At 47.3% G+C, this 12,391-nt stretch overlaps 2 protein-coding genes across 5 annotated transcripts; one reads left to right on the top strand and one right to left on the bottom strand.

Moving 5' to 3' along the window:
• Positions 1-427: 427 nt before the first annotated feature.
• Positions 428-5,347, top strand: gp1ba (glycoprotein Ib platelet subunit alpha). 2 transcript variants are annotated; one of them, XM_088422356.1, is made up of 6 exons: positions 428-589; positions 1,843-1,921; positions 1,981-2,172; positions 2,240-2,335; positions 2,407-2,586; positions 3,306-5,347. In XM_088422356.1, exons 1-6 carry the CDS (start codon positions 489-491, stop codon positions 4,248-4,250), a joined length of 1,593 nt encoding a protein of 530 aa, XP_088278482.1. In that variant the 5' UTR covers positions 428-488; the 3' UTR covers positions 4,251-5,347. The 2 variants fall into 2 exon arrangements, with proteins under 2 accessions (XP_088278482.1, XP_088278476.1); XM_088422350.1 differs by having other exon boundaries at positions 1,826-1,921.
• Positions 5,348-5,426: 79 nt separating this feature from the next.
• On the bottom strand, positions 5,427-11,989 carry LOC148428717 (sodium/hydrogen exchanger 9B2). 3 transcript variants are annotated; one of them, XM_088424151.1, is made up of 12 exons: positions 11,902-11,989; positions 10,266-10,436; positions 10,013-10,155; positions 9,824-9,951; positions 8,810-8,891; positions 8,037-8,130; positions 7,861-7,967; positions 7,648-7,797; positions 7,141-7,249; positions 6,930-7,066; positions 6,679-6,859; positions 5,427-5,503 (listed from the first exon to the last, which is right to left on the bottom strand). In XM_088424151.1, the coding sequence occupies exons 1-12, from the start codon at positions 11,987-11,989 to the stop codon at positions 5,427-5,429; spliced, it is 1,467 nt and encodes a 488-aa protein (XP_088280277.1). The 3 variants fall into 3 exon arrangements, with proteins under 3 accessions (XP_088280277.1, XP_088280267.1, XP_088280256.1); XM_088424141.1 differs by having other exon boundaries at positions 6,685-6,859; XM_088424130.1 differs by having other exon boundaries at positions 6,685-6,859; positions 7,861-8,130.
• Between the last annotated feature and the right edge of the window lie 402 nt (positions 11,990-12,391).

Genomic DNA, 12,391 nt, shown 5'->3' with positions numbered 1-12,391 from the left:
GTGCTTTGATATTTCGTTGAGATCTGCAACTTTACCATCTTGATATCTTCCACAGGTTTATTTGTAATGCATAATATGTATTATACTGCATATATAAAACAAATGCTGGTTAGATCCATTTATGTGCAGTTCAGCTTACCACATCAATGCAAAGCACCCGCCTGTTGGGACCCATTGCTTTTTAGTATTGCAAGTGCCAGAGACTCAACATTTTCCAGAGGTCAAATGAGCACTGATAATATCATGACTTTGCGGCATTCCAGTTCACACTTAGCACTTGAGTATTGGCATTGCAATTTCCAGAGCAGGACAAGGCGCTATCAGCCAATGACATATTTCCTGCGCGAGCTCGCAGCCGTCAATCAAAGCGAACAGATAAAAGCGTAGTTCTACGCTTCACGGGCATCGCTCGGTCGTCACCCTTACAATGAAGCGCTTCTTCTTCTTTGCTGTCCTCTGCGCCAGCGCGGACGCGGTTCGGGCCGCGGATGGTTGCCTTAGCGACCGAGATCCAGACCACCGAGTGCGGCTCAACTGTACAGCGGCCGGTCTGGACGGTCTTCCTGCAGATCTGGAAGCCTCCGCCGAGGTAAACGCTCCACCTATTCTGCAAAAATAATGCAAGTCAGATCTCGCGCGCAGAAGTCTAGGGGCTCGAGCGCTCAAGTCCAGACACGGTTTTTGTCGACCCGGACTTGGATTCTTTGGCATTTGAATCAGACTTGTCCCGGACTCTAGCCCAGGCTAGAATGCGAATTGAGGACACGGTGACGTCACACACAGCTGACGTGCTTAACCTTAGTGTTTATTAGTAATATTAATAAAACTGAGAGGTTATGTTTCCACCTGATTCTTGAAATGAGAACCCACGCAGGCACGGGGAGAACATATAAACTCTACACATGGAGGCCGGATTGAGTTGGAATTGAAGTCGGAAGTCTGAACTGTGAGATGGACCTGCTAACCAGTCTTCTACCGAGCCGCCCGTATAGAAATTAAGAGCTGCCAAAATGTTTCGATTAATCGATGAAAAATTGACTATCAATCAATTCTATTACCATAAAACGAATAATCATTTAGAGCTATTGTTTCACTTTAAATTTTCCAAATATTCTGATTCGAGCCTCTCAGCCGTTCCAATTTCGGAAGCTTTTTATTTCTGAAATACAACGATGAGTTAATTCAAAATAAGACATTTGCAAACATCTTTTTACTCCCTCCACGGAAGCTTGTCTCCTGCATCGTCTTCTCTCACCATAACATAGCATAACTTTCTCTTTGGTCTTCCTCTGGACCCCCTGCCTCGCAATTCCAAAATTCAGCTTCCTTCGACCTATATTTTCACCATCTCATCTCTTGACATGTCCGAACCTTCTCTTCTCCAGAGCCAACCTCCACCACTCTAGCTTTTCCTCCACCTGTTGCCTACTTTGACTACAGATCACACTGCCGTCTGCAAACCTTCATAGTGCATGGAGACTCCTGTCTAACTTCCTCCATCAGTCTGTCCATCACCGTAGTAAACTATAAGGGGCTCAGACCTGATCCCTGATGCGATCCCACCTCCACTCAATTTTGTGTAATCCTCATAATCTTTCACAGCCCCTACGTATTTGTGATATTTGCGTTTGGTGATGCGCTTTGGATCAATGAAGGTTGGGAACAGCCCTTTCAGATGAAACTAAAATCCGAAGCGTCCTTCACTGTCTGATGGGCATCAAGAAATGTGTCTTCTCATGCCAATTGTCGCGCGGTTGTCTTTGAGTGCCACATCGCCGACATGCGCGCGCTTCCTGTTTGACGGTTTCGTCTCTTCCCTCGTGAGGTTCTCGTGTTTCCCAGGAACCAGTTCTCCAGCCTGTCCTGGCCCTCCTTTCAAATCTTCACAAAGCTTCATGAGCTGGACCTGACGGCCAATGAGGTGAGCGGGAGTGGGGCGACCGGCCCTTCCGGCACTGACCTCGCCCCGCCGCATCTCAGGTGACCCAGGCGGCGGCGAGCGCCGCGCCGCTTCTGCCGAACCTCAGCGTCCTCCGACTAGGACGCAACCGCCTGACGTCTCTGGCTGACGGGGCCTTCTCCGCCTGCCCCGCCCTGACAAATCTCTACCTGGACCACAACGCCATCGAGTCTCTGAGCGACGACGCTTTTGGCGGACTCAGCAAATTGGAGGTCAGCCGAGAACCGGATTCGAATTCCCATTTTGCCGATTTCCCCTTAAGCATCCATCCCTTCTCAGATCCTAGACCTGACGTCCAACCGCATCCGCTTTCTTCCGCCCCTCTTGCTCCGCCCCCTGGTTGCCATCGAAACACTCTACCTGGAAAGCAACCAGGTAGGAGAAGAGAAACCATCAGGGGGAAGGAGTATTCCGAGAATCCTTCACTTCCTGCGTTTCCTCCCCAGATCAGCATACTGCCGGATACTTGGTTCAACCCGAAGGAGGACGTGCCCTACCTCTACCTCTCGGCCAACCCTTGGGATTGCGGCTGCGGTCTGACTTACCTGCGCACCTACTTGGAAGACTTCTTCTTCAACTTTTACGTGCGCGACGGCAAAATCATCTCGAGAGACGCCAGGAGTTTGGTTAGTCGGATCGAGTTCCAATCAATTATCGGAGACATTTTACATATTGACCTCCTCCTTGAACACTGGGGACCCAAAGTTTGGGAAGCTCAGGTCAAAAAAAAAAAAAAAAAATATATATATATATATATATATATATATATATATATATATATATATATATATATATATATATATATATATATATATATAAATATTTGTACGCTGAAAAAAATATTAAACATAATACGTCATCTATTGGGATTACAGGAGGGATCTGTTCACAAAAAACAAATCATTGACTTAATTATTAATAAATATTTGCCCACAAAAAGAATTAACATAAAGTGTGAGACCTATTCCCAAAAAGAAATCATTATGAATAAATATCGGTCCACAGAAAAGTATTCTATTTCAAATTATTCTCCTTTGGGATGATAGTAAAGATCTTTTCACCAAAATAAATAACTACCTTGACAGGTAACAAGTTGGGTCAAACCATTCTAGTTTGGGGGGGACAATCTGGCTTTTTAAAATAATGAAACTGAACAACCTACCGAACATAAATTTGTTTTATGGACTTATATTTTCCTGAAACATTAAATGACTTCAATAATTATTTTCAAAGTATTTTTGCATGTTAGTACACCTCTGGATTTCCTTCAAGTGCCCCTAGGAGTACCCTTACCCCCCCATTTGCGAACCACTGCTCTAGTTTGCGCTCATCTCCGGCCTTGCAGGTGTGCCAGTATCCGCCGCGATCCAAAGGTCGAGCCGTCCTGGATGTGGACCCGGACGAGCTGTGTTGGACTTCCGCGTACACCCCCACCAGCGCGGTCGGCGATGATCTCGAGGGAGGGAGTCTGATTGGCAGAGGGGACGGGGCCCTCGCTCGGCGGCCGGCGCCGACCACTCCCGGCGTTTCCCTTTCCGGCCTTTCTGGCACCACGACGGACCTAATCGGCCCGATTACTCCGAGCGAGTCGCCACTTTCGACCGAGTCACTTCCTGCGACCGGGTCACAACCCCCGCCCGAGTCACTTCCTTCAACCGAGTCGCTTCCTCCGACCGAGTCACTTCCCGTCGAATCTCTTCCTACCACAGCGACTGCGACGATGCCCGCCGCAACCCCGGCTGTAATGCCCACCGGCTCCGAGGCCCCGCCCGAATGGCGGTGGGCCAGAGACGAAGGTGGCGCCACCCCCCTCCGCCGCCTTCCCGGCGCCGGCGTGTTTTGCGTATGGCTGTTGGCCGGGAACGTCTGCTTGTGTGCGTTGGGGGCGGCCGCTTCCCTCATAACTTTTGTGAGACTGCTGCTCTTGTACAGGGGGGCGTACAAACCACTGCGCGCCGCACTGGTGAGGGGGGGCGGCGCACGGCACGCCGGGACGGTTTATCGTTCGGTCCTCTTGGTCAACCGCAACGAGGGGGAGGCGCTCCAAGGGGGGCCGGCGTACAGGACGAGCCTGCGGCGCGCGCCGGGGACCCAGGTGGCGCTGCAGCAATGGAGCGACGTCATGGGAGGGCGTCGGGAGCACGAGGGCTGGAGGCAGCGCTTCAGCGTGCTCTTGCGCCAGGAGAGGGAGGGGCCCGACGGCGGCAGGGAAGAGCGGGACTGGGTGGTGGGCGCCTGGCTGGTGCCGCACCTACACGCCGGACCGGCGCCCGAGTGGCAGCCTGCCTGATCTTCTCAGCTTCACTCCTCTTTGAAAGCTTGCTATTGCTAATGTAAGTCAGTGCTTCCCATGTTTCCGCCGAGGAATCTACTCTACACCACTCTACGTCACTCTACTCGAGAAAAGCAACAGTTTTCACTGAGAAATCTTCTCTCCCTATTGCTTTGTTGAAGAGACGATAATATTTTCACAATTTAATATAAAATGAGGTAAAATTAACACACATATATATATATATATATATATATGGAGTTTGCAAGTTTGGCACAAGCTCGAATACCGACTGGACCTGTGCGTCACAGGCGGGGCTCATATTGAACATTTATGAAAATCTGTCATCTAACCCACAAATATTTGTTCTTTTCTTTGTAATTTTAACCAATACAACTTATGACCTTCAACAAAAAGTGTATTAAGATTCATCAAGTAGTTTCTGAGATATGGAATTCAGAATGGGGTCAACCGTTTTGGAACACCCGGTATGTTTTTTTTTTTGGTATTTATATGAATAACCCAATAGATAGTGCCCTATCAATGCTCTAGCAACAGCGGCCAGAGTCAGCGCCAAAAAACAAAGACTGAGCCAAACAAGGCACAAATCGGTGAATGGTAAAAGATCCACTAAAACCGTTCCAAAACAACCAAATTGTTTCACGCACCTGCTGCAAATAGGCCACAGACTCCCGGGGGTCCGCGGAACCCACTTTGGGAATCACTGCCATAAAAGGTAACTTAACAATGTGATTTTTTAAATTTTTTAATTCTAGACTATTGGAAGAAGATTGAGCTGTTCCGTAACGGATGTAGCGGATGTCGGTTGGCTGTTAGCAGCCAGTGCCTGTTGCAGCTAACAGCAGCTCATCTTATCTGAGCTTGCTACGGCATAATTTTCGATGAAAGAAGCGAACTGACTGAACCTACGTCCGAGTTCTTCCTTTTCACACAAAGGAATATTACCACAACCGAGAAGTTATGTCTCCAGATAAAGAAGCAAGACCTTTTTTTTTTTAAATAAGGCTTTTACTCTGGTAGAATGTGTATTGTATTGTATGTCTGCAAGATATGCCTTTTGTTTACAACAAATAAATAAATCCAAAAGTAAACAATACATTGGGGTTTTTGAGGAGGGGATTAGATTACTTGACTTGGCTTTGAAATTTCATGTTTGGATTGGCTCAAAGGTCATCACAGCCTGCTCTCAAAAATGACGGGGTCTTCTGCTTGGCCGGTTGAAGCTGAAACTCCACCCACTGTCTCTGGAACTAGTCGAAAGAAAAGAAAACAAGTGGACCCCACTTTGAGAAGCACTGCACAAGACAAAATGTCGACATACAGAAGAAGAAATCAATATGTGAAAGTAGCTTTTAATTGGGTGTCAATATGAGGAATGTTTATCAGGGGCTGAAAACTAAATCATCAACTATCTTGAATCAGATAAATACCGTAATTAACCGAATATAAGGTGCACCTGTGTATAGGTCACAGCCTTAATTTTGGGGTCCAATTCTTCTATTTTCTGTGTTAGCGTCTAAAACACTGTCAAAAACTACTACTGTCAAAACTAGAGCATAACAAAATAATCTTTTGCAAAAGTCTTCATATTTTCTTGGGATCAAACTCGTAAGTTATATATTTGTTGCGCGTTGAGGTAAAAGTGCTTCAGATTTCCCACATTGTGAGCGGTCAATGAACGCCTCAACAGTGTAACGTTGAATCAATGTGCTCTAACTACTGTATTGCAAACAGCTAACGCGAGCTGGTGTTAGCTGCTAACGGCTAACGTGCTAACACGTTCTCTCGCTCGTCCCGTTATGGTAATTCATAAGTAACTAGGGCAGATATAAAACGCATATCCGCGCGTCAAAACTCGGCTTCTGTGCCCGACAGATCAATCTATCGCAAATAGTGTTGAATTAAGACATTTTAAGGTAACATTTAGAGGACGCTGCCATTCACTGTTAAGAATGACCAGCATTTCACAATCATGCAAAATAATTTACTGTGAAATCTCAGCAAAATTTTCACGGTGTACTTTTGACCATCATTGTTAGGAACTATATTTTGGTGTACTACGGAATTCCCAAGTTTTAATTGTTTGAATCAGCTGACAAACACGATAAACAGCTTTATTCATTTTGTGATGGAAAACGTGGAATTTCTTGAGAAAAAAAAGCTTTGAATAAATAAAAGGATTTTGTAAGTTCCATTGGAGTCCCCGATAAGTTTGACGTTGGACTGCTTTGAATTGGTTAAAAGAAGCGGAGGGGTTGGGTACGTTTGTAAAATGCACGCAAGAGTAGGAAAATGTTCAATCGTGAAAAATGTGAAAACCTTTTTCAAACATGTCACCAGAAACGCACGTAAAATTGAAGACGTCATTTAGAAAATGCCTCCCTTCATTACAATGGGAAAATGATGGGCGAGAGAGAAATTCTGCGCTGACCTTTGACCTGCCGGCTCAGGAGGCGCGGCCCGGCCAGGCCGATGCCCAGCGCTCCGGCGGGCGCGGTGATCAGGATGGCTAACACGGCTAACGTTAGCACGTCCGAGCCAAATTTCACCAAGGTCTCGTCGCCCGCGTCCCTGGCCGCGTCCAACGCCGTGGAGCCAATGGCCGCCTGTCACACATCGGGCGGGGAATCGGCTTCTGCTGGATTTTGACCCGGAGCCAAGGGACGGGTGGCGTACCTGCACCGTGGCTTTGGGCAGCCAGGCGATGGCGATGAAGAGTTTCTCCTTGAGCAGGAAGTCGGCGCCGTGCACAAGAGCAAAGGTGCAAAGCAGTCGCGCCAGCAGACCCACGCCTATCACCGCCACACCCAAACCTGCGCGGGACCGACCGCAGCTGAGCGGTCGCCACACCGCGGATGGGTCGTGCCGTACCGCCGTGTGCTCTCACCCACGGTGTTGAGGCTCAGCTTGGAAATGACGATCTCCGCTCCAATTAGGCCGAAGAGGAGGGGCTGGAACACGTCCCAGCACCTCCCCAAAATGGCCGCCACCCCCGCCTGCAGGGAGTCGCCGCGTCATTGGCTGTCCAATAAACGTACACAGGATCTACTCGAATGGAGGTTGCGGCCAAAGGTGGGTGTTTTAAATTTTTTTTGCTGCTCGTAGAACTCATAGAACTCCGTCCCGGAACTAAATAATTTTGTATTTCGACTATCGCTGCATCGCCTGTTTTTTTAGGAAATTGAATCCTTCTGCAAACTATACACGTTGCATTTTTTTTCCTGATTTGTAACTGCTTTTGGAGATAGTAGATCGTAAACGACGACGGAGTAAAATAATTCGTTCTCAGCCTTAGTCCGTACATTTTGAAAATACGTCGGTCGGTCCGTCCGTCCGACAAACTGCCCATCTCTGGCCGCGCTTTCATTGGCCGTAGCGGTTCGAGTACGATTGCCTTGTCAGCGCGCCAACCCAAAGCAGCCAGGAAGGCCAGAACCAAGGTGCAGAGGCCGCCGGCCCCAGAGGCGCCCACCACTTGCGTGAAGAAGACGGCGAAGATGGAGAAGGCCAACAGGAGGAAGCTCCTGGTGGCTACCACGTCCTCCTGTGCCAGGAAATACCCTCAGCCCCATGTGGAGGACACGCTCAAAGGGCTTTCCGTACGCACCTGGTCCACACTCGGGAAGAAACACAAGAAGACACCCACAAGGATGCCGCCCAGCACTCCGCCCGCTACCTCCAGTAGACCCTTCAGGACGCTCAACCACGTGGAACCTAAGCGCAGATGCACACATGCACGGAGAGCGGAAGTCGTTTGGGCGCAAAGCGCGCCTGAAGCCCAACCTGAGGAGAATGCCACGCCCAGACACGTGGAGAAACCCGTGATGGCCAAAATGTCATCAAAGCTGCCGGCAGCCATCAGCAGCGTGGGAATGCCCTGCGGAACCCCAGAATGTCTTGAGTTGAAACCATGATCATCTTCATCATGCATTTCTGCATCAAATCATGAAATTATTATTATCGCATCTATTCAGTGTGATCTAATCACACTTTTAGAAAATTACAGATGAGAAAAATAAGTGTCTGCTTAAACTGAAAACAGACAGATTGTTATGGTTTGTGTCGGTGTTGCTTTTGTTTTGCTTCTCTGTTGTTTTTGTCATGTTCAATCTTGGACCGTTCCTCTCTCCTAAATTGTTCAGTCATTCGATTCAGTCAGCGTTTTGGGGCGTCTGACTAAACTCATGCCGCAGCATCTCAATGGGGTTCAAGTCCAGACTTTTACTTGGATATTCTGGATCTTCTTTGATTCAACTTTCTGATAGAGACCTCAGATTTTCCTGCAAAGCATCTGGACAGTCCTTTGAATTCATGTTTCCATCAATGATAACAAGTCGTCCGGGCCCTGAAGCAGCAAAACAGGACCAAACTATGCTGTTTCCCTCCCCTACGCTGTTCTATTTTCCTCTTCACATGAAGTTGTTCATACCTCCCAAACAATTCACCTTTAGCTTCAGTCCACAAAGTTTTTTGCCAAATGATTCCCGACAGACCGAAATGTGGGAAATTCCAAAGGGTTCGGGTATTATTTCATACCAATGAGATTAGTAGCTTACTTTCTCACTCCCGTAACCTTCCTTCTGGAGCAGCAACATGGATGGCACCACTACAGCTGGAGACACCGCAGCTAGGACAAACCTGAGCATGTACAGTCCACGGGTCACACGTCGGCCCGCAAGCAAGCCACCTCCCATGTCGACCAGAGGTGGGCATTTTGTTAGTACTGACGGTACTGATGCTCATTTAGCTGACAAATTATGAGAAACTTAAAAAAAAATCATGGACTAAGCATGAGGGCAGGGGGGAAAAGTCGACCAAGTCGGGTAATTCAACTTTTTTTTGAAGTTATCCGCCTCAAAGCTCTGCCGGAAACATGTTTGCGCCAATGGTATCTACACGGACCTTTCATGCAGACGCACGTGCTGACCCCACCCCCCTAAATTTTGACGAGGTAGCCCACTTCCGGGAGATGATTGGATGAAGCTGAATCAAGTTATGAAGCAAAGCATTCCCTCTGTACCCTTATTAGATCTGACAAGACGGCTCTCAAAATGTGATTTAAGGTAAGTGCTCCTTTTTGATCAAAAACACGAATTTCTGCTCATGCTTCTCAAATTAACTTGTTTTCTGTATGCCGTGAAGGGTTACAGTTACAGGTTTAGTCGTTATTTTTACAATGTATTACATCATTTAAGAGTATTTCTTTTCAAAGTCCTGTGTGGCTCCTAGTGGACATTCATGGAAGTGCAGCGTAGTTTTGTGATACACTGTCACTAGTGCTTGTAGAGTTCGCTCAACAAGCCGACCTTTTACCTTCTCGGCATTCATGGAGGTCTCAGAATAAGCTTACCAGTTGATGGGGCAATAGGACTCGCTAAGAACAATCAAAATCCAAGTAGAATATTAATGTATTTCTTTTGAAACGGCGCACCCTACGTATGGACTGGAGTTCGACACCTATGATCTAATGGAATCATCGATAGGCTAATCGAATTTAAAGCGAATGGATGAGTGACGACTGGCAACATTTTGTAAATTGCCCACCTCTGGTGCCTCCACGCATGACATACCCCAGCAGGAAACCCCAAACCCACGGCAGAGCCAACAGGAAATGGGACAGCACGGCTACCACGCAGGCCTCCACCACGCACGGTCCGACTGCCACGCGCAGGCACACGGCCTTCAGGCGCCGCAGCGCCTGCCGCAAGAACGTTACCGTCTTGCCCGTGTGCGTGCGTGCGTGCGTGCGGGCGCTGTACCGAGGGGTTCAGGCCCAGACCGGCTCGGGCCAGGATGACGGCCAGCGCCACGCTCCTCAAAGCCGAGGACCAGTCAGCGTCCACGTAGACAGCGTCCGTCACGTACGGAACGTTCCTCAGGACCAGGCCGGCCAGCAGCATGCCTGCGTGCGTACATAAACATACACGCGCTTGGTTATTTTTGTCGGTTTTAGACTAAGCTGTAACCCGTATAAACGCTGTAAAAAAATGATGTACAAATGTTGCGTCATACCAAGGAGGGGCGGGATGGGGGGCAGGCCGGGAAACTGGACCATCCCGAGTAGTCGCCCTCCCAGGACGGCGCTGATGAAGATAATGACCACGCCGAACACCCGCCCTCCCGGCAAACACTCACTTCCTGTTACTGACCACGCTGCGCCGAACACCAATGCCAACACACAGGCTACACACGCACACACACACACAAAACATATTTACACACTAAGAAATACACACACATGTAAGGCTGCACGATTATGGCCAAAATAATAATCATGGTCGTTTTGATCAATATTGAAATCTTGATTATTGATCAAGTTTGGTCAAACATGTTTATTTAATCTCCTCCTTTCAAACTCTGTGATGCTTACAAATAATAGAAATAAACTAAGATACAGTACTGTAAATATTAATTTAAAGAAATTGACCCAGGACATGGCAAAAACTTGGCACGCAGGGCAACACAGCTAGCTTACTTGCCGAGTGCAAACCGTTGAAAAAAGTGAGGCCCACTTAGAACCAAGCTCGTTATTTACTTTGAAGCAAATTTTCATCAATCAGCAGTCAAAATGTCGTTTTCGGTCATTTCAAATTGAATTTACTCAAATTTTGGGTCACAATTGACAGCTAGCACTGCATATACTACTAATTAGGTGAGAAACTCACTGCCATTTCACACTGGTAAATAATATATTAGGGCGAGAAAAGCAAATAAGTGGGAAACATTGCCCCTGGTGGTATGATGGCAAAGAGCTTCATTTGACATGTACGGCAGCAAGCTTCTTAAATGTTCATATCCGAGGATCTGCTTCATTATTTGTGGCAGCCGATGTCACGATTAAAATTCGATTCATTGGCAGCTCCAACACACATACATGCTCACATGCAGACACAAACTACACATGCAGAGACAAATGTACACATACACAGGTAGCTACACGCACATACACACACACACACACGCCATTTTGGATCCGCTGATCGAAAATGGAGGAACGGACATCCTTGTCTCGAGTGGGAACTTCTCGAGTCTACGCTGCTGTGGGATTCCGTATGGCTTCCCGGTACAGGAAGTTCCGTTGTAAGGAATCGATCAATAATGTTATATTGTCATAGAAAATTGAATGCGTACTGTTTTTTTTTTTTTTGCCGAGTTCTGTAGGTGGGAACATTGTACAGCTTTTGAGTAGGAACCGCTACATTACTCGTCACTAGGGGGCACTCTTTACTATTAAACACATACAGTAGGTGTTTTACTGTTGTCTTGGTGCAGTAGTCTAACAATCCAAGTGTGTGAATATGTTGATGCTGCCCTTATTTCGAAACATCTCTATCTGTGTTGTTAAACAGGAATGTCGAAATTTTCCATGCTTTATGATAAATATCTGATGTTACGCTGTGGCTTATAGATAAAAATGCATTTTCAGTTTAACTGTAGTGCTTGCGGTTTATAATTTTTATAACTTTATAGTCCCCAAAATATTCACATCACACTTTTGGAATAATGAAATGTTTTTGAATACAAGGTATGGAAGTTCAACTTTTTTAATCCGATTCTTTGTCAAAATAATTGACTATAAAAATGCACACACACACACAGCCAAGACACACACATGAGCAGAGAGCCCAAAGGATGGGCTACTTGGCACCTTTGGTGACGACCAGGTTGACGAGTCCTCTCGGTCGAGGACATCTGCTCCGTAGCCGGCTCAACGACGAGGCGCAACGGGAACACATCTACACACGCAGACACACAATGGCTATGTGTGTGCACACTGGTGGGTGTGCGTGGGCGGCGGACCGCACCGTTTCATCCGGCTCGTCCGTCCGTCCGTCCGTCGTCGCGGTCGCCGCTGCGGCGAGCTCTCTGAACCGTCCTGACCTTTACTACCAAGACGTGACTTCAACACACACTCACACACACACACACACACACACACACACAATAAAGTCTTGCACTTTGACCACACTTGTGTGCGCATGTGTGTTTTGTGAATTCTTTCCTTGTTGTCCCGCCATCCATCGCACTCCTTGTCTCAGTCTCATTGAAACAGAAAAGAAAACACACACATGCTGTATACATAGCAAGGGTGTCCAAAGTTTTCCTTTGAGGGCCACATTGAGGAAACTTGAAGGATG

This window comes from Hippichthys cyanospilos, chromosome 1 (assembly GCF_059441005.1).
Source record: "Hippichthys cyanospilos isolate Australia breed blue-spotted pipefish chromosome 1, RoL_Hcya_1.0, whole genome shotgun sequence".
NCBI lineage: Eukaryota > Metazoa > Chordata > Actinopteri > Syngnathiformes > Syngnathidae > Hippichthys > Hippichthys cyanospilos.
The sequence above is the reverse complement of the archived record's forward strand: the minus strand, read 5'-3'. Positions and strand labels throughout refer to the sequence as shown.